Genomic DNA, 25,760 nt, shown 5'->3' on the forward strand with positions numbered 1-25,760 from the left:
ACAAAGAAAAAAACAAATATATGTAAACCTTTTTAATTGTTTTAATTATAATAATACACATAAAGGAGCCCAAAATATAAATGTATAATGTAACAACATCATAAATAGAACACTTGTGTAACCATCATCCAAGGACCAGGTGGTAGGTTTCCACTGAAAAATTCCTATAAAACTGCCCAGGAGCAGTAATTATCCATTTTGTGAATACCTCTGCAATTCCTACAATGGAGAGCGTACCCTGGCTTGAAAGAACAACAGCTCAGACAAATGTCGATCATTTCCCCAGGTTTCATATATACCTATTCTTTTTTTTTTTTTTTTTAATTATTTGGCTGCATCGGGTCTTAGCTGCAGCACTCGAGATCTTTGCTGCCTCATGTGGGATCTTTCGTTTTGGTACATGGACTCTAGTTGCGGCACACAGGCTTAGCTGCTCCACAGGACAAAGGCTCCAAGGACTAAGGCTCCAAGTTCCCCGACCAGGGATTGAACCCACATCCCGCATTGCAAGATGGATTCTTAATCACTGGTCCACCAGGGAAGTCCCTCATGTATTCTTTAGTAACATTTCCTTTGAGTACAACCAGGATCAGTAAGCATACCTCAGGTGAGACTACAGTGTATATACTGCTAAGTTGTTAAAAAGGACTTGATTGATCAAAAATGACTCTGTACCAATGCAGCAACATGACAAACATCACCACTGCCTGCACAGACCAGAAGCCATGTCATGATGCCACAGATCACACCACAGCCATCCTAGGTGACTTAAACAGTCTTCCATGTCAGCCTCATGGGGAGAAGAGGAGGAGGAGGATGTATAAGAAGAGCGAGCCTGAAATAGATGGTGCTCAACATCCTAAAGACTGCATCTTTTTTTCCTTTACTTATCCTCACAAAGTATCCCAAAACATGACTTGGACATCTTGCCTCTTAAGGTATATGTACTGTCATGTCATAGGATAGAAGGCTCCAGCGGAACGCTCAGCACAGTGACTCCTGCTGAAGCGAGGATATAACAGGCCAGGCAGATGCTGACCCCAGAGTCCTGCAAGGGACAGCAGGGTTCTCTCCAGAAGTAAGCCTGGTGCCCTCAGTGGTCCAGCACCTATTAATTTTTATATCAGTCTGAGACAGACCTGGGACCCTCTGCTTCAGTACTGCGATGCTTGCACTTGGACACGCCTCTCCTTGAGCTACAAAATACAAGAAACTATATGGGACTACAAATAACTGTGTGCATACACAGGCAAATTCTGGACCCAAAGATACAAAAAGACACACACAAAAACGCCCCCCAAACCCCAAATGCCATTTCTGAAGAGCTGGAAGCAAAAGCAGGGTTACTGCACATGCCCCCACCCCCTGCACTCAACACTACCAGAGGGTGGGCAAACCACCTAAGCTACCCCTCCAGCCTGACCCCTGGACACACCCCGACCCTCACCCCATATAAGGAACGAGCTCACACCCACCCCTTGGGGAGCAAAAGAGGGAACCTGTTATGCTCCCTACTGCAGCCCACAGGAGCCCCGGTAAAGCCTTGTGTGAATTTCTTGTCTGGCCTTTAGGCAGTTTCTATTGATTGGGGAAGGCCAAGAACCATATAGATAATTGTGCGTTCAAACCATTACATCCAGTTTCAACCTACCATCCCAGGGTTCATTCTAGTCATCTCCTTTTCCATGTCTGAGGTTCCCCACTGATAGAGAGAAGCCTGGCTGCTCCCATTGCACTTGATATATTTACTTATATTTGATCAGAATCCCAGCCCCAGTGCCTCAAGCCACTCCCTGCAGGATCACCCTCCTCATCCTGCTCAGGCTCTAAGCCCATCTTACAGCTTCAGGACTGAATTGCTCAGAAAGGGCAGGGAAGTACAGAATGTGTTATCATCTGACTAATTGTGGGCTCACTATTCTATGGCACACTGCCTTCTCAAGCATAAAGCGAAATATTTTTTCAGTCCAAGATTCTCAAAAGTATCCGCCACAGACCCATAACATCACAGAAGAGTGGAAAGACTTCCTTCATATTAAAAAAAAATTACTATGATTTCCATTTTTCTCTATGAAAAAATTCATTCAATTCTATGTGTGTGTTAGCCACTCAGTTGGGTCCGACTCTTTGCGACCCCATGGACTGTAGCCAGCCAGGCTCCTCTGTCCATGGAGTTCTCCTGGCAAGAATATTGGAGTGGGTTGCCATGCCCTTCTCCAGGGGATCTTCCTGACCCAGGGATCCAACCCGGGTCTCCTGCATTGCAGGCGGATGCTTTACCTTCTGAGCTACTAGGGAAGTCCATTCATTCTATACAAACAGGCAAAATTGTTTGACAGATAAATGACAAATCTTGAGCTCAAGTCGTGAAACAGCTGATGCTGCAAGAAGATGCAACGTATTCTTTTTATAACAGATCTGCGGCTCATATGATCACACACGTGTACCAGTCACAAGGCCACTGGCACCCGTGAAGTACCACACGCAGACACTCAGATTCACAGACCTATCTCCACACAGCCTGACTTGCACCCGCCGCTCAACCACCCCCGTCACACAGCAACCCGCATACCCACCCCATCACACACACATCACCCCAGTCACACTCCAGCACAGCCACGGTCTCCACCGCGCCTCTCACCTCACAGCTCAGTCACGAATCACACTCCAGGCCGTGGACTCCTTCCAGTTAGGTGCTGCTTCAGCACACGCCGTCTGGCACCCAAAGAATTACACACATGCAGAAACACAACTCATTCTCAGCCGAAGGCACAGTCGGTCCCGCAACCCTCACAGCGGCAAACACACACACACACGTACACACGCTCAAGAGGCCGGGTACATAGGGACACACGCCTGTGAACCACGCGCCGGGACTACCTCGAGGGAAGAATCTGACAGAATCCGCCTCACATGCGCTCGGCCTCAGGGCGGCACTACGGACGCACTCGGCTGTCAAGACTCTGGACTCCATTGTCTGGAGGTCCGTCGAGGATCGCATAGCCCGATCTGAGTTCTGTCAGCTCACCGCGCTAGTACGCGGGTACCAGAGTCCGGGACCAGAGCCGCCCCGTCCGAGCGTGCCTGCGCTTGCGCCTGCGCACTCAGAGCCCAAGCCCACCGGCTACCGGCCGTGGACTACATTTCCCAGAAGCCCCAGGGGGAGGGTGTAAACTTCCACCCCGAGGGCTCCCCGCCGTGCTTTTTGGGTTGCCCAGCCACCGCAGGTGAGCTTGTAGAAGCCGGGGGAGAAGTTGGTGCTAGGTGAGGAGGAGCAGGATTTGTCCGGAGTGGGGATGGAGATGCCGCCCAAAGTGAGGACCCCAGGGAGTCTTTTCTGCCTGCAGCCTCAGGCCTGTGCGGGCAGGAGGAGAGGAGGAAATGGATTGTGTAACTGTGTGTCTGTGTCTGTGTGTGTGTGTGTGTGTGTGTGTGTGTGTGTGTGTGTGTGTGTGTGTGTGCGCGCAGGACCAAGTCAAGCCTCCTGTCGGTGGGTGCGGTTGTCAGTCTGATACTGGCACTTGGTTCAGTGATGAGTGTGACTGACCCACGCTCTTACTGCCTTCCCCTCCCTCCCCTCAGCCCTGGTGTCTGCACAGAGCTATGTCCCCAAGAGAAAAGTCCAAGACTGAACCCCAGGATGAAAGTTCCCAGCAAGAAAGCACAATCCTGGCCTTGGGATGGGGCTTTTAGAGCTAAAAGTGTCTCCGAAACAGACTCCTGGGAGGAAATGGTGAGAGGGGTCCTTACTTGGAGGCAATGTGGGTGCTGCTGCATTTTTCAGAACCACAGCATCCCCTTAACTCTGAGGTGGTTAGGATAGGAGTCAGCTATCATGTCAAAGACAGGCTCCCATCTGGTCACAGGCATGAGGCAGAGCTGATGTGGCGCTGGAGGGGACATTACCCGTCTGGCTGTGCTCTAAGAAAGGCTTGGTGTCTCATGATTTCCTTCTTCCCCAGTCCTGCCAGTCTTCACAAGAAGGATCCTGAAGAGAAAGGAAAAAATTTTCCCCATCTAAAAGTGCAGATCAGGTGAGCTTCTACTTTCTCTTTGTTTGTAAATGCATTTTTATTTTTAGTACCTAGAAACATTTGCTTTTCTTTTTCTGAAATGTCAGTGGCCTATTCTAGCCCTATTCTTCTTTCCCAATAAATGAGCGGCCATACAGATGGGTCACCCTCTCATTCACTTTTTGTAATAGTAAATATATATCCTGAAGTCTAAAGTTACAACTTTGCTTAATAAAGCAAATGAGATGAATATTTAAGTGGAATCACATCATTGCTGTCCTGCAGAACCTCAGTTTAAAAGTGAGGCAAGATCAGAGGTTGTCTGATTGGTGTCAGTAACATGGGCATCTGCTTTTTAAGGTGTTTAGAGCAGGAATGTGATTGGAAATCATGGAAATCTGTGTCATCATGTGTAAGATTTTTTCTAGGGAATTGATGGGTTGAGATTTGCTTATAAAGAGTTTGTCAAAAGAAAAAAAATGTGCATATGAGTGAAGTAAGATTCATTGTGATGAACAATAATACTCAAATTTTAAATGTTATATGAATTTCATTTACTATTATTGGGATTCAGACATATTTTACAAGAGTTATATCCAAAGTGATGTTTCAATTGATTATTCAGTGGAGAGAGGGGAAATGAATCAAACACTGTCTGTCTGCTTTGCCCACATTTTCTTATTTAGTCTGCAATGCCCCTCACCTGATATATTCATTCAGAGGAGAATTTTATCTGTGGAAAGGTCTTATTATATTGAAGAAGAATGTTCAAGAGTTGTTAGTCTTTATTTATAATGGTCATACTGATTCCCTTACTATTCCCACACATGTCAAACAGATTTGCTTCCAAGATTTTCAAATATTTTTAATTGGATATAGATTTGTTGTATACTTAATATTATGGAATTGATGCTAATTTTTTTAAAGAAGTTATTCAGTTATATTACATGAAGGACTTGTAAAAAAGAAAGTTAAAATAGCCCTGGCATTATGATTAATATTTTGGGGAGGTTTATTTTAGCAAAATTTTTTTCTGTGAACCTGTATATATGTGTGTGTGTATGCATGTGTGTGCAGAATAGAAACTGTTCTAATTGAATATTCAAAGGACACAGATTCCACAACTCTTATTTGGAAAAAGTAATTCTACCAAAGCAGAGGTTTCTTATATCTCCATGAATATAGAAAGAAGGGGAACATGTCAGTGATGCTTCATAAACCTGCCAAGTATTTATACCTCCAAATTTGTATTATATAAATAACTATGAATAATTATTGGCACAATTTATCAAATAAGATAGCCCTTCAGGATTAAACTTTTTTTAGGTTGCTCTTGGGACTTTGCTGGTGGTCCAGTGGCTAAGACTCCATGCTCTCAATGCAGGGAGCCCAGGTTCGATCTCTGGTCAGGGAACTAGATCCCACATGCTGCAACTAAGACCCAGCACAGCCTAAATAAATAAATATCAAAAAAAATTAAGTTGCTTTAACAGAACACAGTGATAACCTGTCTAGTCCAAGTATCTTTAAATGCAAACAACATTTTGGAAGGCAGGTTTATAATAGTAGAAAGCAGAATAAAATGGTAATAACTATAAATATTAATGTAAATCTTTACATAGGGCAGGAGAGTAAGATTGAACCTCTTATTAACATTCTCCATTTAATGCCTTATTAGGTTCTCTTTATCAGCTTTATGTTGAACAATGGTGTCTCTTCTTTTGTAGCAGCAAGGATGAGGAGAGATCTACTTAGCACTTTCAAGCCTTGCCTCTGAAATATGTAAAATATCATTATAAAAAAAAGTGGGCATGAGATGCAAATTTTACTATAAAAATAGAAAGTACGAAATAAGTTCCTAACAATGCCATCTAACTTTTATTTAGCAATTACCTGTCACTAAATGCTATGTAATATCCCAGTCTTCGTGACAACTGTAGGAGATTGGTACTGTTCTTATCCCTAGTTTATCAATAAACTAACTGAGAAGTTGGCAGCTGTCAGATTAGGACTTACATTCTGAAAGTCAACAACAGAGTCTGTGTTATGAATGACATTATAATCTTTCCCTTAATTTTACATACTTTTTTTTTTTTTCCCGACTGCACCACTCGGTTTGCAAGATCTTAGTTCCCCCACCAGGTATCGAACCTAGGCCCTAAGCAGTGAAAGCACAGAGCCCTAACCACTGGACACTCAGAGAATTCCCCATACTTGTTTAATTTGCCTGTATCAGTCAGTAATTCATCAGGAATATCCTTCTCCAACATTAAATATGGACCAGTATAATCGGTATTAATAGGGGCCTTAGTGTGCCATCAAAACTGACCATAATTTTGTATTTTAAATGGATAACAAACAAGGACCCACTGTATAGCACATAGAGCTCTACTCAATGTTACATGGCATCCTGGATGGGAGGGGGTTTGGGATAGAAGGGATATATGTATATGTATGGCTGAGTCCCTTCACTGTTCACCTGAAACTATTATAACATTGTTAATCAGCTATACCCCAAAACAAAATAAAAAGTTCAAAGGGGGGTAAAAAACTGACCATAATTTATTCGACCTGTTGCCTCCTGTAGCTATTTATTTTTCTAACAGTTGATTATTCTAAGTTGTTGTATGATAAACATCTTGCACATATATCTTAGTGTGCTAAGAAAAACTGCCTAAAAATGGAATTGTGGTTGAATAACAGACATTAGGGCTCACAGTATGCTGAATCTTATGATAGTAGTTAGAGGAATACAGTATTGAAACATAGTCACTATCCTTCAGTTTCTTATAATATAGCAAATAATATAAAGTCAAAATAGATAGAATAAGCATGAGATAGGAGGTAATAAGGGGTAATAAGGGCTTCCCTGGTGACTCAGTGGTAAGGAATCTGCCTGCAATGCAGAAGATCCCCAGGAGAAGGAAATGGCAACTCATTCCAGTATTCTTGCCTGGGGAATCCCATGAACAGAGGAGCCTGGTGGGCTACAGTCCATGGGGTTGAAAAAGAGTTGGACACGACTGAGCAACTAGACAACAACAGGAGGTCATAAAGCCACTAGAGGTCACATTTCTTGGGAGTTCATAGAGAGGAGATAGTATTTCTCTAGCAACCTCTGTCAGCTTTTGACCAGTTTATTCTGAGTTTAGGGGAACTCTGTGGTGAAAAATGAAATTTTAGGCTGTATGATTCATACCAGCTCTGTCCAGTAGAACTTTCTGCAAAGATGGATATGTTCTATATTTACATTCTCCAGTATGGTAGCTGCTAGCCTCATGAGGCTCTCAAGCACTCGAAATGTGGCTGGTGCAGCTGAGGCAGTGAACTTTCAATTTTACTTAAATTTGATTTGATTTAAATAGCCATATGTGGCTCTTGTATTGGATAGCACAACTTCATATCTTACAGTTTTGCTTCTAATGATGTTAGATTCAAAGTGAGACTAATGGAACAGATATAGATCAATATCATCAGAAATTTGGGTGGACTGAAGACCCTTTTTTCCTTTCTTTCCTTAGCTGCGCTGGGTCTTAGTTGCTACATGTGGGATCTTCTGTCTTTGTTGTGGCTTGTGGGATCTTTGCAGTATGTGGAATCTAGTTCAATGACCAGAGATTGAACCCTGGCCGCCTGCATTGGGAGCTCGGCGTCTTAGCCACTGGACCACCAGGGAAGTCCCTGGAGACCCTTCTGCTGGAGTGCCTGGTCTGGCTTCATGCAGGAAGCCCCTGCTTTGTATCCAGACTTGTGCAGCTTGTTCCCTGTGATATAGTGAAGGTTTGGCTTCATTTAGGCTCCCTCTTTTCTCTTCTGATTTGTATGTGGGATATTATGGGGATAGAAATACAAAGAAGGCAAAACAGGATCGTATTAACTAAGTCATTTTGGGATTCCTTTGAGACATGGCTGGTCTCAAAGTCTCTTATTCCTCCCCCAGTCCTGGCTTCTCTGGATTCTGTGCTTTTCGAGTGGAGGAAGCCCAAAGAGGACTACCAAGTTCTTGCAGTTCTACAACCATGGCCCATGTAAGTTCACGTTTCTCCTCCTTGAGATGCTGTGGTTTTTGAATTCATGTGATCATGTTTATTATCCTGAAACTTCCTTCCTGAGACAGCACTATTGCTCAAGTTGCCCTCAATCACTCTGATCTCAGTGAAGGATGGAGCCACACAACCTAGTGGCCTTCTTCTTTGCCCCTCGTTTCTCTCTCTGGTGTTCACCTATTTCATCACCTCTCCAAAGACTGAGTCTCTCTCAGGACCATTGGGTGAAGTTGCTTGAGGGAAATCCTTGAACTTCTCTCGTTAGAGTCATGATTCCATGACACAGAGATGATGGTCCGTTAAGACTCCACAGACCTGAGTGTTTCCGGTTGATAAGGTGGAATTTAGTGTTGATTTTTTTTTCACATGATGAGATCTCATATTGTAAGAGGTTTATAGGACTAGGTTGGAGTGTGATTGAGGCCTGCATGTCAGAATCTCAAGGGTCTGTCCAAGAGTCTATCCCCCCAGAGGGATAGATAACAGGACAGAAGTCAGTTTTGTGCTTGAAGAGGGTCTCTAGTGACATCAGTGTCATTGTGGATCATCCTACATCAGCATCCTTCAGCTTAGGATCCAAATAAGTCTTCCTGATGGATGGTGGTGGTAGCAGGTGGGAAGACCCTCCCAGATCCCTAATAGGGAATGAAGAAAGGCTAAAGGGACTGAGCTTTAGAAAGAAACACTAGGGCTTCCCTTGTGGCTCAGCTGGTAAAGAATCTGCCTGTAATGTGGGAGACCTAGTTTCGATTCCTGGGTTGGAAAGGTCCCCTGGAAAAGGGAAAAGCTACCCATTCCAGTATTTTGGCCTGGAGAATTCCATAGACTATATAGTCCATGGGGTCACAAAGAGTCAGACATGACTGAGCAACTTTCACTTTTCACTTTTAAAGGGACTGGGGGAGACCTTAGACATTTTGTCCAACCTAAATGCCTAAAAGTGACAGAAGGATTAGTCCGATATATCCACAAGATGGATGAATAGCCAGCCAGTAAATAAAAGAATTTGTCATCTATTATGACAAGGGAAAATGCTTATGACATTATCTTGCATAATAATGAACCTGAGTATTGATTAAATCAAATGTCTGCCGCTATGCTGTGCTCAGTCATGACTGACTCTTTGCAACCCCATGGACTGTAGTGTGCCAGGTTCCTCTGTCCATGGGATTTTCCAGGGAAGAATATTGCAAGTAGGTTGCCATTTCCTCCTCCAGAGGCTCTTCTTGACCCAGGGATCAAACTCGTGTCTCTTGTGTCTCCTGCACTGACATGTGGATTCATTACCAACTGCGCCAAATCAAATGTCAGTAAAGTCCTATTTTCTTAGAGATTTTGGAGTATTTGGGGGAAAAACAATTCATACTTATTTTTTCTTTTAATTTTTTGAAAGGAAAACAGAACATAACTCACATTTATTCACAGCTTAAACTATTCGCATGATAGGCAATGTGCTTATTTATATGATTTTATTTCACTGGAAAACTTTATTGATTCATTACATGATATGCTGGACATTCTATTTGTAACAACTGTATTCTTCAAAAGTATGTAGGCACTCCATTTTACAAATTATTGATTTCTTTTTTCTTCCATACATGTTAGGGGCTTGATGCCAGGTTAACTGCTTGTTATATTGCCTTTTTCCTACAAAGCAGGCTTCCCCTTTTGAAAAGACAGTTAAAACATTGTTTATAATACATGGGTCTGTCATTTCAGATGTCCTTGTCATTCAGGGATGTGGCCATAGACCTCTCCCAGGAAGAGTGGGAGTGCCTGGACCCTGTTCAGAGGGCCTTGTACAGGGATGTGATGTTGGAGAACTACAGCAACCTGGTCTCCTTGGGTAAGGATATCTGCACAAATAATTGACAATCTGCCTTCTGGAATACCAGTTTTCTCCACTGTTGAATTTCAGAGCTCTGTTTTAAGACACCAGCTGAATGGCTTTCCCCTATTTTGAAAGAATGGTTTGAGTATTATTGGGTTGGAAACAGGCACTTGGTTAAGCCCCATCTTCTCCATCCTTCAGTGACCTTCACTCTTTCCTCTGGCCCTTCCGACAGTTGCCTGTTATTCTACATTATTTCTAGGTTTGAGTCCTGTAATGTATTCAGAGAAGCCAGGTGTCATATAATGTGCATGCTCAGAATTCCTGGAGCTGTTCTGTGTTCAGGTCTGGCCTACCTGCAGAGAGACATATTCTCTCTAACCTACTTTGTGGTTGAAAATTCTAGTCTGTGAATCTTACATTTTCTATTGAAAGAATTCTGAGGTAGAACTTGGAAGTATTTTTGAAGACAATATTTTTCTTTTGGGCTTCCCAGGTGTGACTCAGTGGTAGAGAATCCTTCTGCTGTTTCAGGAGACATGGGTTTGATCCCTAATGGGGCAGATCCCCTGGAGAAAGAAATGGCAACCCACTCTAATATTCTTGACTGGAAAATCCTATGGACAGAGGAGCCTGGCAGGCTACAGTCCATGGTGTCAAAAAAGAGTCAGACATGACTTAATGACTAAACAATAACAAGAAATTTTTCTTTTACTAAAATAAGAACAACAACAAAAATAATACTGCATGCTAGGCATCCTTGCAAGCTCTTATATATATTAATTCATTTAATTCTCACAAGAGTCCTCTAAGGTAATAAAAGCCCCATTTACACTGATAAAAGCATAACACATGGAAGGAATAACAGCTGGTGAGTGACAGAGTATTTGAACCCAGACCATAGGGCTCCAGAGTCTGTGTCCTCAATGCCTTTCTGTACTGCCTTTAAAAGCAGAATAGACCTTCTCCCTCCCCTATTTGGCCTCTTTAGTCCTATGACCATGAATCCATCTAAATGTGAATATTCTTCAGTGGCTTTTTCAATTTTATCAAAAGCTATTTTAACCTATATAGGACTTTCCAGGTGGCGCAGTGCTAAAGAATCCACCTGCTGGTGCAGGAGGCATAAGAGATGTAGATTTGATCCATGGGTCGGGAAGATCCCTTGGAGTAGGAAATGGCAACCCACTCTGGCATTCTTGCCTGGAAAATTCACACACACACACACACACACACACACACACACACACTTTGACCTAGAGTTTAATATAAATGTAACCAAGTCTAAATTAAGTCATTTTGAACTTACGGTTTTTGTTTGTTGTAAGTCATGTGGCATTTCTTTCTTGCAAGCAGGATGTTCCACTCCTAAGCCAGACATGATTACTTTATTGGAGCAAGAGAAAGAGCCCTGGATGATAATGAGAGAAGGAACAGGAAGTTGGTTCACAGGTGAGTGAAGGCAGATCAGCCAAGGGGGATGCCATCACACCCTCTGGGTCAGGGAGACACATAGCCCTGAGATGAAGGCTCCTTTCAAAGGCCCAAGACCCAGGGGAAAAGGCCTGATTTCTGGGAAAACATTAAAATCCCCCAACATGAGCCCCCAAAAGCACTTCATCTTTACCCTAGTTTGTCATGCTGCTTATTTCACTTCTCTTCTATTTCCCTCCCATTTCAAAGAGGGAACTGCCTTCTCTTTTCCCCACTGACAACAATTTTATCTATGTTTCCAAGTCCTCGTCTATATTTACACTTCTATTCTTTTCTCCATTCCATAAAATCATTTTATACACATTTCCAACTTACTTGAAAGCAAGACTGTGCCCAAGTTTAAGTACTATTGATATAGATTCCTACATGTTGTAGTAAAGAAGATGACCTGTACAGAGAAGCAAGGCAATATGGTGGTGATATGTTTTTATCTGTGGTAATTTGTCTGAATTTTATTCTAAGAGATTAAAGAGAAACCTTTGGGGAAAAAATTATGTACACATTCTCAAAGTGATCTGCGTCAGAATCATCTGATGAAAAAGATTAAAAATAAAGACATTCAGAAGTTGTTCCGATAGATTTTCATTCCTTTGTTTGGGTTGTTGCCCCAAAAGCAGTATACGTAAGGAACTCCCCTGCGTTCATCCTAAGTAGGGGGACCACTGACTCAACTTGTTCATCCAATCACTTATTTTACCCTCTTTTAGCATCACATCATTTTCTGAAGCCTTTTGCCTTGTTTCAGATTGCGTGACAATTTAGAGTTCTCTAAATCAGGATCCAGAAGACAAACAGCTTATCATCTACTTTTGAATGGCTCACAGGCTAAAACTGGTTTTTACATTTTTAGTGGTTGAAAAAAAATCAAAATAAGAATATTTTGTGAAACAAAAATTTCACAAAATTCAAATTTCTGTGTCCATATACCATATGTGATATTACAACATAGCTACACTTACTCAGTTATATACTGTCTAAGGCTCCCTTCGAGCTTATAACAGCCGAGCTGGGTAATTGTCACAAAGACCGTATGTCCTATAAAGGCTAAAATTTTTACTATCTGGCTCTTTACAGAAAAAGTTTGCCGACCTCTGCTCTAAAACTCAACTTCTAATCTGTGTTATTCTTAGTTTGTCTTTTATTTTGACTATAAGATGCAATCCCTTATTCTACCCCCAACATAGAGAAATCATATCACAGCATTTGTTTCCTTTTTTTCCTCCAGGTTTGGAATCTAAGTATTTCACCAAGAAGTTATTTCCAGAAAAGGATATTTGTGGAATATATTTGTTTCAGTTGCAGACAGTGGATGAAAGTCAAGCTTCTATCCATGAAGACACCATTTTCAGAAATGATTTGCAGCGTAAACATGAGTTTGAGAGACAAGAAGGACATCAAATGAGATGTGCTAGTCAAATGATAATCCAAAAACGTGTAGTTCTTCCTCTACATGAGAAAATTCATGCTATAGAGAAGTCATATGAATGTAAGGAATGTAGGAAGGCTTTTAGACAACAGTCATACCTTATTCAGCATATAAGAATTCATACTGGTGAGAGACCCTATAAATGCAAGGAATGTGGGAAAGCCTTTTGTCATGTGGGGGACCTTAGAGTACATCAGACAATTCATGCTGGGGAGAGACCCCATGAATGTAACAATTGTGGGAAGACCTTTAGGCTTCATTATCACCTTACTGAACATCAGAGAATACATTCTGGTGTGAAACCCTATGAGTGCAAAGAATGTGGGAAGACCTTTAGTCATGTTCGAGACCTTCGAGTACATCAGACAATTCATGCTGGGAAGAGACCTTATGAATGTAAGGAATGTGGGAAGGCCTTTAGACTTCATTATCAGCTTACTGAACATCAAAGAATTTATACTGGTGAGAGGCCTTATGAATGTAAAATTTGTGGAAAGACCTTTAGGGTACAACGACATATTAGTCAACATCAGAAAATTCATACTGGTGTAAAGCCTTATAAATGTAATGACTGTGGGAAGGCCTTCAGTCATGGTTCATACCTTGTTCAACATCAGAAAATTCATACTGGTGACAAACCCTATGAATGTAAAGATTGTGATAAGTCCTTTAGTTTTCATGCAGAACTTACTCGACATCATAGAATTCATACTGGTGAGAAACCCTACGAATGTAAAGAATGTGGAAAAACCTTTCGTCTCCAAACAGAACTGACTCGGCATTGTAGAATTCATACTGGAGAGAAGCCCTATGAATGTAAGGACTGTGGGAAGGCCTTTATTTGTGGCTATCAGCTAACTTTACATCTGAGGGTTCATACTGGTGAGATTCCCTATGAATGTAAGGAATGTGGGAAAACCTTCAGTAGTCGCTATCATCTTACTCAACATTACAGAATTCATACTGTGAGAAACCCTATGGATGTAAAGAATGTGGGAAGGCCTTTCGCCTTCAAGCAGAACTTACCAGACATCACAGAATTCATACTTGTGAAAAACCCTATGAATGCAAGGAACGTGGGAAGGCCTTTATTCGTAGCAGTCAACTTATTTCACACCAGCGAACTCACACCAATGACAATACCTATGAGTGCAAAGAATGTGGAAAGATTTTCAGTCATCGCTACAATCTTACTCAACATTATAAAATTCATACCGGTGAAAAACCCTATGTATGTAAAGAATGTGGAAAGGCCTTTCTCTTTCAAACAGAACTCACTCAGCATCACAGAATTCATACCGGTGAAAAGCCCTATAAATGTCAGGAATGTGGGAAAGCCTTTATCCGTAGCAATCATCTTATTCAACATCAGAGAATTCATACTGGTGAGAAACCTTATGAATGTAACAAATGTGGGAAGACCTTTACTCGGCACTATCATCTTACTCAACATCACAGAATCCACACTGGGAAGAAACCCTACATATGTGACAAATGTGGGAATGCTTTTATTTGTAGTTATCAACTTACCTTACATCAAAGAATTCACACTGGTGAGATTCCATATGAATGTAAGGAATGTGGAAAGACCTTTAGTCGCCGGTATCATCTTACTCAACATTTTAGACTTCATACTGGTGAGAAACCTTATGGGTGTAAAGAATGTGGGGGTGCCTTCCGTCTTCAAGCAGAACTTACTCGACATCACACAATTCATACCGGTGAAAAACCCTATAAATGTAAAGAATGTGGGAAAGCCTTTAGTGTTAAATCAGAACTTACACGACATCACAGAATTCATACTGGTGAGAAACCCTATAAATGTAAAGAATGTGGGAAGGCTTTTATTCGTAGTGATCAACTCACTTTACATCAGAGAAATCACATTAGTGAGGAATCGCTATGCATAATGTAAAGAGGATATTGATTGGTTGCTAACTTGTGTCTGACTCTTCTGTGACCCCATGGACTAGCCTGCCAGGCTCCTCTGTCCATGGGATTTCCCAGGGAAAAATACTGGAGTGGGTTACCATTTGCTTTCTAGGGGATCTTCCTGACCCACAACTCCTGCATTGCAAGTGGATTCTTTACCATCTGAGCTACCGGGGAAGCCCCTACAGAAGATAAAGTGGCCTTTAGAAAATGCTTTTTATAACAGAGAATTCATAATTAAGAAAAATTTTACTTGTTAGGGAACATGTGGTAATCCCCTTTGCTTCATGCTTAAAAGTTAACAGAGATAGTTTTATACTACATATATTGATTTAAAGAGCTGAAAAAATTAAAGCATCACCCAGTCTTGGTTAACTTTAGAGGATGATACTGCTGCAGTGCATTTCAAACCAAGATGAAAGATACCACCTCCCCACAAAAATTGTTGTTGACCAGTACTTTTAAAGGCACAATGAAATTGGATTACCAGATAAATAAAACTGAAAGACAAACAAACATACAAAACAAAAGCCCCCAATTTATGTTACTATTTTAAAAAAATATTTATTTGGGGTTGTGCTGGGTCTTCATTGTTGCATGAGGACTTTCTCTAGTTGCAGCAAGAGGGGGCTACTCTTTCTAGTTTTGGTGCCTGGGCTTCTCATTGCAGTGACTTCTCTTCTTACAGAGCATGGGTTCTAAAGCACAGGCTCAGTAGTTGGGGCACATAGGCTTAGTTATCCCACAGCATGTGGAATCTTCCTGGATCAGGATTGAACCCATGTACCCTGCATTGCCTTATGGATTCTTAACTGCTAGACCACCAGGGAAGTTCCCCCAATTTTTTGTTACTGGATTTAACAGACATAAATTGGCCCTGTCATCTTTCTGTGAATAACTCTATAAATATTTGCTCTCAGTGTCTGTACCGTAACTCATTGCAGACCAGAAGCAAACAATCTGTGGACCAGCATCAGTACATGGACCACACTTTATACAGCATTACAACAGAAAATAATTCTGTTAATGTGACAGATGTGGGAGAAGACTTTAGCCATGGCAAAATTTTTACTAGAGTTCTCATAATTCCACCACTGCCTGTGTGATATTGGCAAGACACTCTTCCCCTCTGTGCCTCAGTTTTAAAGTGGTGATTATAGTTCAGTTCAGTTCAGTTCAGTCGCTCAGTCATGTCCGACTCTTTGCAACCCCATGAATCGCAGCACGCCAGGCCTCCCTGTCCATCACCATCTCCTGGAGTTCACTCAGACTCATGTCCATCAATTCCGTGATGCCATCCAGCCATCCCATCCTCGGTTGTCCCCTTCTCCTCCTGCCCCCAATCCCTCCCAGCATCAGAGTCTTTTCCAGTGAGTCAACTCTTCGCATGAGGTGGCCAAAGTACTGGAGTTTCAGCTTCAGCATCATTCCCTCCAAAGAAATTCCAGGTTTGACCTCCTTCAGAATGGACTGGTTGGATCTCCTTGCAGTCCAAGGGACTCTCAAGAGTCTTCTCCAACACCACAGTTCAAAAGCATCAATTATTTGGCGCTCAGCCTTCTTCACAGTCCAACTCTCACATCCATACATGACCACAGGAAAAAACCATAGCCTTGACTAGACGGACCTTAGTCAGCAAAGTAATGTCCCTGCTTTTGAATATGCTATCTAGGGTGATTATAGTACCTACCTAATAATACTTTTCTAAGGATGAAATTTTAATTTTAAAAGACCTTTAGAAGAGAATGTGTTCAATAATATTACTTTCAGTGATATTAGTAAATTCATGTGAGAGGAAGACCCTGTGAATATAAGGAATTTTTAAAAACTGTCCACTATCTTTCATTTTGTTTACTTAATTAATTATGGATAAAGTCTAGTAAAATAAACTTTCACTTCTAAAATTAAGCAGTCATTTCCAAAAACTAATGTGAGAAAGAAATCTCTAGAGTTGATAAATGTGGAGATTATGAGAGAAAGCTTTTGAAGAATCTGGGAGCACTGTAATGCTTTTTCTTTTATAATCCATAAAGCAGACATGTTACTGTCTGCTTTTTCTGCTCCAAATTCATGATAAATTAGAAACTAACAATGAAAAGACCACTGTCTATTTGGAAAAATAAAAATTCAATGAATAATATAATGGCCTCTCTAGAATCAATGACTGTTAATATGTTCTCTTATTTGCTTTGTATAATTTTTGACATTTTTTACTGTAGTATCTGAGTATAAATATAGACATTAGACATCATGGGGCTTCCCTGGTGGCTCAGACAGTAAAGAACCTTCGTGCAATGCAGGAGGTCCAGATTAATTCTCTGGGTTGGGAAGATCCTTTGGAGAAGGGAATCCACTCCAGTATTCTTGCCAGGAGAATTCCATGGACAGAGGAGCCTGGGGGGTCACAGTCCACGTGGTCATAAAGAGTTGAACGTGACTGAGTGAATAAGCATGCATGCATAGCCATCGTAACATTTCACCTCTCTGTATATCATGCAACTCCTAAGAAAAAAGACTGCTTCCTAGTCAATCACTACGTAAGTTCACACTGAAGGAGATTAACAATAGTACCATATCTGTAATATTACAGATAGATAACCAGTGCCTTAACCCAACTTATCTAAAAGAATGTCTCTGGGAAGAGTAGATTTAATGGTACTGGGAAAATGTTCTGTGGTCACTTATGAACGTCTAAATAATAAATCCCTTCTAAGAAAAAAATGCTCAGTATCATACAAGGACTTGAGAGGCCTACAATAAAGAAAATTTGCTTAGTTTTTGTCTATCCTATTGTTTCTTAACCTTTACTAAGGAAGCCTCATTCACAACACCTAATATCTTCAGGATGTGAACCCACTGAAAATGCTGCCATAACTGAGGAAGAGTGACCCTCACTATGGACAGTCCAGATAACCATGGCAAGTGCTGACCTATGTTGAGAAAGGAAATGCACGGTGTGTTTCTCTGTTGCTCATACCTTCCTGTGCAGTCAACTGCTTGTGCTTTAATTTCTACAAAATTAAACACTTATTTGATCTAGTTTTTTTCTAAGAACATACCATGATGTATTTAAACCTCTTATTTTTTAGTGTTCAGGTTTAACAGTTTTTCAGTTTCAGATATATCCTTGTCTGTGACCACTGGTTTGTGTGAACTGGAATATATTCTTTCAGTTATGTTCAGTTCAGTTCAGTTGCTCAGTCATGTCCGACTCTTTGCGACCCCATGAATCGCAGCATGCCAGGCCTTCCTGTCCATCACCAACTCCCGGAGTTCACTCAGACTCCCGTCCATTGAGTCAGTGATGCCATCCAGCCATGTCATCCTCTATCATCCCCTTCTTCTCCTGCCCCCAATCCCTCCCAGCATCAGAGTCTTTTCCAATGAGTCAACTCTTCACATGACGGGGCCAAAGTATTGGAGTTTCAGATTTAGCATCAGTCCTTCCAATGAACACCCAGGACTGATCTCCTTTAGGATGGACTGCAGTCATCAATTTCTCTGAATTTAGAAATGTCCCAGTACTTAATCATTTACTATAATGTTCACTCTATTTGGAGATAAATTCTCCTTGTTGCCTCTAAATAATTTCCTTCAATATTTGTAGCGGACCAGAGAATACATACTTTGTTTGCTAGTGATTGCTGAATTTTGTCCAAGACCATTTTATTATCTATTGATGAAATCTTATATTTTTCACCTTAAAGTTATTGATGTATTGATTTGTTTCTGTTTGTTTCTTGATGTAAGTTTATTGGTGCCTTGATTTGTTTTTATTTAAAAGTAAATTATAAACAATTCTTGTAATATACTGTGATTTTTTTCGTACTGCTGAAGTTCATTTGGTAATATATGATTTAGAATTTTTCCATCTATAATCATATGTGAGGCAGTATTATAGTTTTCTTTTTCTTTGATAAGATTTTAGATTTGTAATGAACTCTTCTTTAAAAACTATAAACAATCTGCCTATAAAATATAATGAACTTTTATATATTGACTACATCTTTGATATCCTTGCCATAAATTCCGTTAGATCTAGAAGGTTTTTTTTTTTTTTTAATAAATTCAGTTCAGTTCAGTTCAGTTGCTCAGTCATGTCTAACTCTTCATGACCCCATGGACTGCAGCACACCAGGCCTCCCTGTCCATCACAAACTCCCAGAGCCTACTCAAACTCAAGTTCATCGTGTCAGTGATGCCATCCAACCATCTCATCCCCTGTTGTCCCCCTCTCCTCCCACCTTCAATCTTTCCCAGCATCAGAGTCTTTTCCAGTGACTCAGGGTCTTTTCCTGATTTCTTTCTTTCTTCAGGTGACCAAACTATTGGAGCTCCAGCTTCAGCATCAGTCCTTCCAATGAACATTCAGGACTGATTTCCTTTAGGATTGACTAGTTGGATCTCCTTGCAGTCTAAGGGACTCTCAAGAGTCTTCTTCACCACCACAGTTCTAAAGCATCAATTCTTTGGCCCTCAGCTTTCTTTATAGTCCAACTCTCACATCCATACATGACTACTGGAAAAACCATAGCCTTGACTAGATGGACTTTTATTGGTAAAGTAATGTCTCTGCTTTTTAATATGCTTTCTATGTTGGTCATAGCTTTTCTTCCAAGGAGCAAGAGTCTTTTAATTTCATTGCTGTAGTCACCATCTGCAGTGATTTTGGAGCCCCAAAAATAAAGTCTGTCACTGTTTCTATTGTTTCCCCATCTATTTGCCATGAAGTGATGGGACTGGATGCCATGATCTTAGTTTTCTGAATGTTGAGCTTTAAGCCAACTTTTTCACTCTCCTCTTTCACTTTCATCAAGAGGCTCTTTAGTTCTTCGATTTCTGCCATAAGGGTGGTGTCATCTGCATATCTGAGGCTATTGATATTTCTCCCGGCAATGATTTCAGCTTGTGCTTCATCCAGCCCGACATTTCTCATGATGTCCTCTGCATATAAGTTAAATATATAGCCTTGATGTACTCCTTTCCTGATCTGGAACCAGTCTGTTGTTCCATGTCCAGTTCTAACTGTTGCTTCTTGACCTGCACACAGATTTCTCAGGAGGTAGCTAAGGTGGTCTGGTATTCCCATCTCTCATAATTTTCCACAGTTTATTGTCATCCACACAGTCAAAGGCTTTGGCATAGTCAATAAAGCAAAAGCAGATGTTTTTCTGGAACTCTCTGGTTTTTTTTGATGATCCACTGGATGTTGGCAATTTGATCTCTGGTTCCTCTGCCTTTCCTAAATCCAGCTTGAACATATGGAATTTCACAGTTCACATATTGTTGAAGCTTGGCTTGGAGAATTTTGAGCATTACTTTGCTAGCGTGTGAGATGAGTGCAACTGTGTGGTAGTTTGAACATTCTTTGCCATTGCCTTTCTTTGGGATTGGAATGAAAATGGACCTTTTCCAGTCCGGTGGCCACTGCTGGGTTTTCTACTGGCATTTTGAGTGCGGCACTTTTACAGCATCATCTTTTAGGATTTGAAATAGTTCAACTGGAATTCCATCACCTCCGTAGCTTTGTTCATAGTATGCTTCCTAAGGCCCACTCGGCTTCACATTCCAGGAAGTCTGGCTCTAGGTGAGTGATCACACCATTGTGGTTATCTGGATCATGAAGATATATTTCGTATAGTTCTTCTGTGTATTCTTGCCACCTCTTCTTAATATCTTCTGCTTTTGTTAGGTCCATACCATTTCTGTCCTTTACTGTGCTCATCTTTGCATGAAATATTCCCTTGGCATCTCTAATTTTCTTGAAGAGATCTCTAGTCTTTCCCATTCTATTATTTTCCTCTATTTCTTTGCACTGATCACTGAAGAAGGCTTTCTTATCTCTCCTTGCTATTCTTTGGAACTCTGCATTCAAATGGGTATATCTTTCCTTTTCTCCTTTGCCCTTTGCTTCTCTTCTTTTCTCACCTATCTGTAAGGCTTCATCAGACAACCATTTTGCCTTTTTGCATTTCTTTTTCTTGGGGATGATCTTGATCACTGCCTGCTGTACAATGTCACGAGCCTCCATCCATAGTTCTTCAGGCACTCTGTCTATCAGATCTAATCCCTTGAATCTATTTGTCACTTCCACTGAATAATCATAAGGGATTTGATTTAGGTCATACCTGAATGGTCTAGTGGTTTTCCCTATTTCCTTCAATTTAAGTCTGAATTTGGCAATAAGGAGTTCATGATTTGAGCCACAGTCAGCTCCGGGTCTTGTTTTTGCTGACTGTATAAAGCTTCTCCATCTTTGGCTGCAAAGAATATAATCAGTCTGATTCCAGTATTGACCATCTGGTGATGTCCATGTGTAGAGTCTTCTCTTGTGAAGTTGAAAGAGGGTATTTGCTATGACCAGCGTGTTCTCTTGGCAAAACTCTGTTAGCCTTTGACCTGCTTCATTTTGTGCTTCAAGGCCAAATTTACCTGTAACTCCAAGTATCTCTTGACTTCCTACTTTTGCATTCCAGTCCCCTATAGTGAAGAGGACATCTTTTTTGGGCATTAGTCTTAAAGGTCTTGTAGGTCTTCATAGAACTGTTCAACTTCAGCTTCTTCAGCATTACTGTTTGGGGCATAGACATGGATTACTGTGATATTGAATGGTTTCCCTTGGAAACAAACAGAGATCATTCTGTCATTTTTGAGATTGTATCCAAGTACTGCATTTTGGATTCTTTTGTTGACTATGATGGCTACACCATTTATTCTAAGGGATTCTTGCCCACAGTAGTATATATAATGGTCATCTGAGTTAAATTCACCCATTCCAGTCCATTTTAGTTCACTGATTTCTAAAATGTCGATGTTCACTCTTACCATCTCCTGTTTGACCACTTCCAATCTGCCTTGATCCATGGACCTAACATTCCAGGTTCCTATGTAATACTGCTCTTTACAGCATTGGACTTTACTTCCATCACCCATCACATCCACAACTAGGTGCTGTTTTTGCTTTGGCTCCATCTCTTCCTTCATTCTTTCTGGAGTTATTTCTCTACTCTTTTCCCAATAGGGCACCTACTGAGCTGGGGAGTTCATCTTTCAGTATCATACCTTTCTGCCTTTTCATACTGTTCATGGGGCTCTCAAGGCAAGAATACTGAAGTGGTTTGCCATTCCCTTCTCCAGTGGACCACATTTTGTCAGAACTCTGCCATGACCTGTCCATCTCAGGTGGCCCTACACGGCATGGCTCATACTTTCATTGAGCTAGACAAAGTTGTGGTCCATGTGATCAGTTTGGTTAGTTTTCATGATTGTGGTTTTCATTCTGTCTGCCCTCTGATGGATAAGTTACTTAGAGTTTTCTATAAACATAGTCGAGACATATATGAAGTTCATTTTTCATTTTCATTTCCCTTTATGTCCTTCACTTGCCTTATTGCACAGGTTAGGAAGATGACAAAAATAGATAGAAAGATATCCCATATTCTTGGATTGAAAGAATCAATATTGTTAAAATTGACTAAACTACCCAAGATACTCTACACATTCAATGTAATCCCAATCAAATTACCAATGGCTTTTTTCACAGAACTGGAACAAAAAATTTTTTTAATTTATATGGAAACACAAAAAACCTTGATTAGTCAAAGCAATCTTGAAACAAAAAAACAGAGCTGGGGGAATCAGGTTATCTGACTTCAGACTATACTACAAAGCTACAGTAATTAAGAGTATGATACTGGCACAAAAATAGAAATATCAATCAATGGAATGGGAGAGAAAGCCCAGAGATAAACCCATGCATCTATGGTCACCTAAAATGACAAAGGAGGTAAGAATATATTGGAATATATTAATATAACGGAGAAAAGCCTCTTCAATAAGTGGTATTGGGAAAACTGGATGGCTATATGTAAAAGAATGAAATTAGAATACCATTTAACATCATATACAAAAATAAACTCAGAATGGGTCAAAAACCTAAATGTAAGACTGGACACTGTAAAACTCTTAGGGGAAAACACTCTTTGACATAAACAAGAGCAAGATCTTTTCTAATCCACCTCCTAGGACAATGAAAATGAAAACATAAACAGGACCTAATTAAAAGCTTCTGCACAGCAAAGGCAACCATAAACAAGATGAAAAGACAACCCTCAAAATGATAGAAAATATTTTCAAACAAAGCAACAAAGGATTAATCTCCAAAATGTACAGGCAGATCATGGAATTCAATATCAAAAAAACAAACAACCCAATCAAAAAATGGGTGGGAGACCTAAATAGACATCTCTCCAAAGAAGGCATACTGATGTCCAAAAGGCACATGAAAAGATGCTCAGCATCATAAATTATTAGATAAATGCAAATCAAAACTACAGTGAGATATCACCTCATACCAATTGGAATGGCCATCATCAAAAAAAGCTACAAACAATAAATGCTGGAGAGGGTATGGAGAAAAGGGAACCCTCTTGCACTGTTGGTGGGAATGTAAACTGATACAGCTACTGTGGAGAACAGTGTGGATGTTCCTTAAAAAACTAAAAATAGAACTACCATATGACCCAGCAATCCCACTGCTGGGCACATACCCTGGGAAACCCAAAAGGGCACGTGTACCACAATATTCATTTCAGAACTGTTTACAGTGGCCAAGGCATGGAAACAACATAAACGTCCAATGACAGATGAATGGACAAGGAAGCTGCAGTGCATCTGTATACACTATGGAATATTACTCAGCCATAAAAGGGAACGAAACTGGGTCATTTGTAGAAACATGGATGAACCTCAAGCCTGTCATACAGAGAGAAGTCAGAAAGAGAAAAACAAATATCATATATTAACGCATATATGCAGAATCCAGAAGAAATGGTACAGATGAACCTATTTGCAGGGCAGGAATAGAGACACGAATGTAGGGAACAGACTTGTGGGCACGGCGGGCAAAGGGGAAGGTGTGATGAACTGAGAGAATAGCTTCGACACATACACACGATCATGTGTAAAACAGATAGCCAGCGGTTAGCTGCTGTATAGCACAAAGCTCAGCTTGTTGCTCTGTGATGACTGAGAGGGCTGTGAAGCACAGGAGACGTGGGAGGGAGACTCAAAAGGGAGGGGATATATGTATACTTAGAGCTGATTGATTTTGTTTTACAGCAGAAACTAACACAACATTGTAAAGCAACTATCCTCCAATTTAATTAATTAATTTTTAAAAGAAGGAGGTCTGGTATTTAGGACTCTGTGCCTCCACAGCAAGCAGGTGCAGGTTTGATCCCTGGCCGGGGAATTGAGATTCCACATGCCCCTCAGGGTGCCCTCCTGCAAAAAAAAATTTTTTTTATTCTTTTTTTTTTTTTTTACTTTACAATATTGTATTGGTTTTGCCACACATCAACATGAATCCACCAATGTTCATCACAGCACTGTTTATAATAGCCAGGACATGGAAGCAACCTAGATGTCCATCAGCAGATGAATGGATAAGAAAGCTGTGGTACATATACACAATGGAGTATTACTCAGCCATTAAAAAGAATACATTTGAATCAGTTCTAATGAGGTGGATGAAACTAGAGCCGATTATACAGAGTGAAGTAAGCCAGAAAGAAAAACACCAATACAGTATACTAACGCATATATATGGAATTTAGAAAGATGGTAACAAAAAAAATTTTTTTTAAAGAATCACACCTTTTGAAGTTGCAAGAGCTGGTGCTGGTGAGAACAGGATGCTGCTGCCTCTAGCGGTGGGCTGAGGTTACTGTGGGGAGGGAGTGGAGGGCAGGTGGACGGCCATCAGGTTGTGAACGCTGGATGTCAAGTAGGAAGGGGTGCAGACAAAGTGGAACCTGGCTCGGGTCTCACAACCTCCAAGTTCTACAACGTGAGTGACCTGAGGAGGTCAGCACCCTGCTGTGGAAAGCATACAGCTGGCCTAGCACTAGCAGGAGCTGAAGGAGGGCACCTGGCATGAGCCAGCAGGGCAAGCCAGCAGATGATCAGCAACGTGGAGCACTGCCCTTCCGGACATATGGCACTGCTTCTCTTCCAACTTGTAAATATGGCACAAATGTGCCCCTGACCAAGCCTAACAGGAAACCATTCAGGAAGAGAGCTCTTGGAACCATGGTCTAACTTAGCTAAATTGATATGGTATAAAACCAAGCACAACTGGGACTCCTCTTGGTGGTCCCATGGCTGAGACTGCAAGCCCCCAGTTCAGGGGCCCGGGTTCCACCCCTGGTCAGGGAATTAGATCCCACGTGCCACAGCTAGGAGTCTGAATGCAACTAAATTGATCCCACCTGTGCAACGCAATTATCAAAGATCCTGTGTGCTGCAGCTAAGACTGGTGCAGCCATTAACTATATATATATATATTTTAAATAATAGTAAAATAAAAATAGTGGCTTCCCTGGTGGCTCAGTGGTAAAGAATTCGCCTGCCAATGCAGGAGACATGGGTTCAATCCCTGATCCGGGAAGATTACACATGCTCAGGAGCATGTGCACCACATGCCCGGGCACCACAACCATTGAGCCTATGCTCTAGAGCCCAGGAGCTGCAGCTACTGAGCCCATGCTCTGCAACAAGAGAAGTCATTGCAACGAGAAGCAAGCAGCCAAAAATAAAATAAACAAAATAATGGAAGCATGGGAGCTCTGGGTATGCCTCACAGGCACATACTTTACACCACATATATCTCCATTTGACAGTTCCAGAGTTGCATTCACTATAATAAAACTGCAGTTGTAAGAACAGGGGGGGAAAACACCATCATCATTTGTTTAAAAATCAGATCATCACATTCCTCTACTCAAAACCCTCTGATGGTTTCCTTTCTCTTTTAGGATAAAAGTCAAAACAGTTACACTACCTACAGCATTACACATAAGCTGGCCCTTTAACTCCTGCCACTTGCTCATTCTTGTCTCCCTGCAGCCACCCTGGTCACCTTGCTAGCCCTTCAACACACCAATAATGGTCCTTCTTCACTCTCCCCTCTACCTCTTCCCTCCACCCTTTACATCCTTGCCATGGATTATACACAT

General features: G+C 41.1%; 1 protein-coding gene and 1 long non-coding RNA gene across 6 annotated transcripts in view; one reads left to right on the top strand and one right to left on the bottom strand.

The window, feature by feature from the left end:
• Nucleotides 1-25,760, bottom strand: part of LOC105608813 (uncharacterized) — a 100,863-nt gene that overhangs the window by 6,460 nt on the left and 68,643 nt on the right. For 2 of the 5 annotated variants that reach the window (XR_006056180.1, XR_009596205.1), the window contains 4 exons: nucleotides 14,341-14,541; nucleotides 13,837-13,953; nucleotides 11,200-11,301; nucleotides 24-3,988 (listed from right to left, as the gene is read on the bottom strand). This is a non-coding gene — a long non-coding RNA (uncharacterized LOC105608813). Of the gene's footprint in view, nucleotides 1-23; nucleotides 3,989-11,199; nucleotides 11,302-13,836; nucleotides 13,954-14,340; nucleotides 14,542-25,760 lie in introns of those variants that run through there. The other 3 variants (XR_009596206.1, XR_009596208.1, XR_009596207.1) reach the window with 3 other exon arrangements.
• LOC101118470 (zinc finger protein 546) lies at nucleotides 3,170-16,882 on the top strand. The gene is given in 7 exon segments (XM_060398073.1): nucleotides 3,170-3,227; nucleotides 3,963-4,034; nucleotides 7,954-8,041; nucleotides 9,779-9,905; nucleotides 11,244-11,342; nucleotides 12,610-13,773; nucleotides 13,776-16,882. Coding segments are annotated over 5 exon segments (2,349 nt in total). The 5' UTR covers nucleotides 3,170-3,227; nucleotides 3,963-4,034; nucleotides 7,954-8,032; the 3' UTR covers nucleotides 14,726-16,882.

The sequence above is a fragment of the Ovis aries genome, chromosome 14 (assembly GCF_016772045.2).
Source record: "Ovis aries strain OAR_USU_Benz2616 breed Rambouillet chromosome 14, ARS-UI_Ramb_v3.0, whole genome shotgun sequence".
Classification (NCBI taxonomy): domain Eukaryota; kingdom Metazoa; phylum Chordata; class Mammalia; order Artiodactyla; family Bovidae; genus Ovis; species Ovis aries.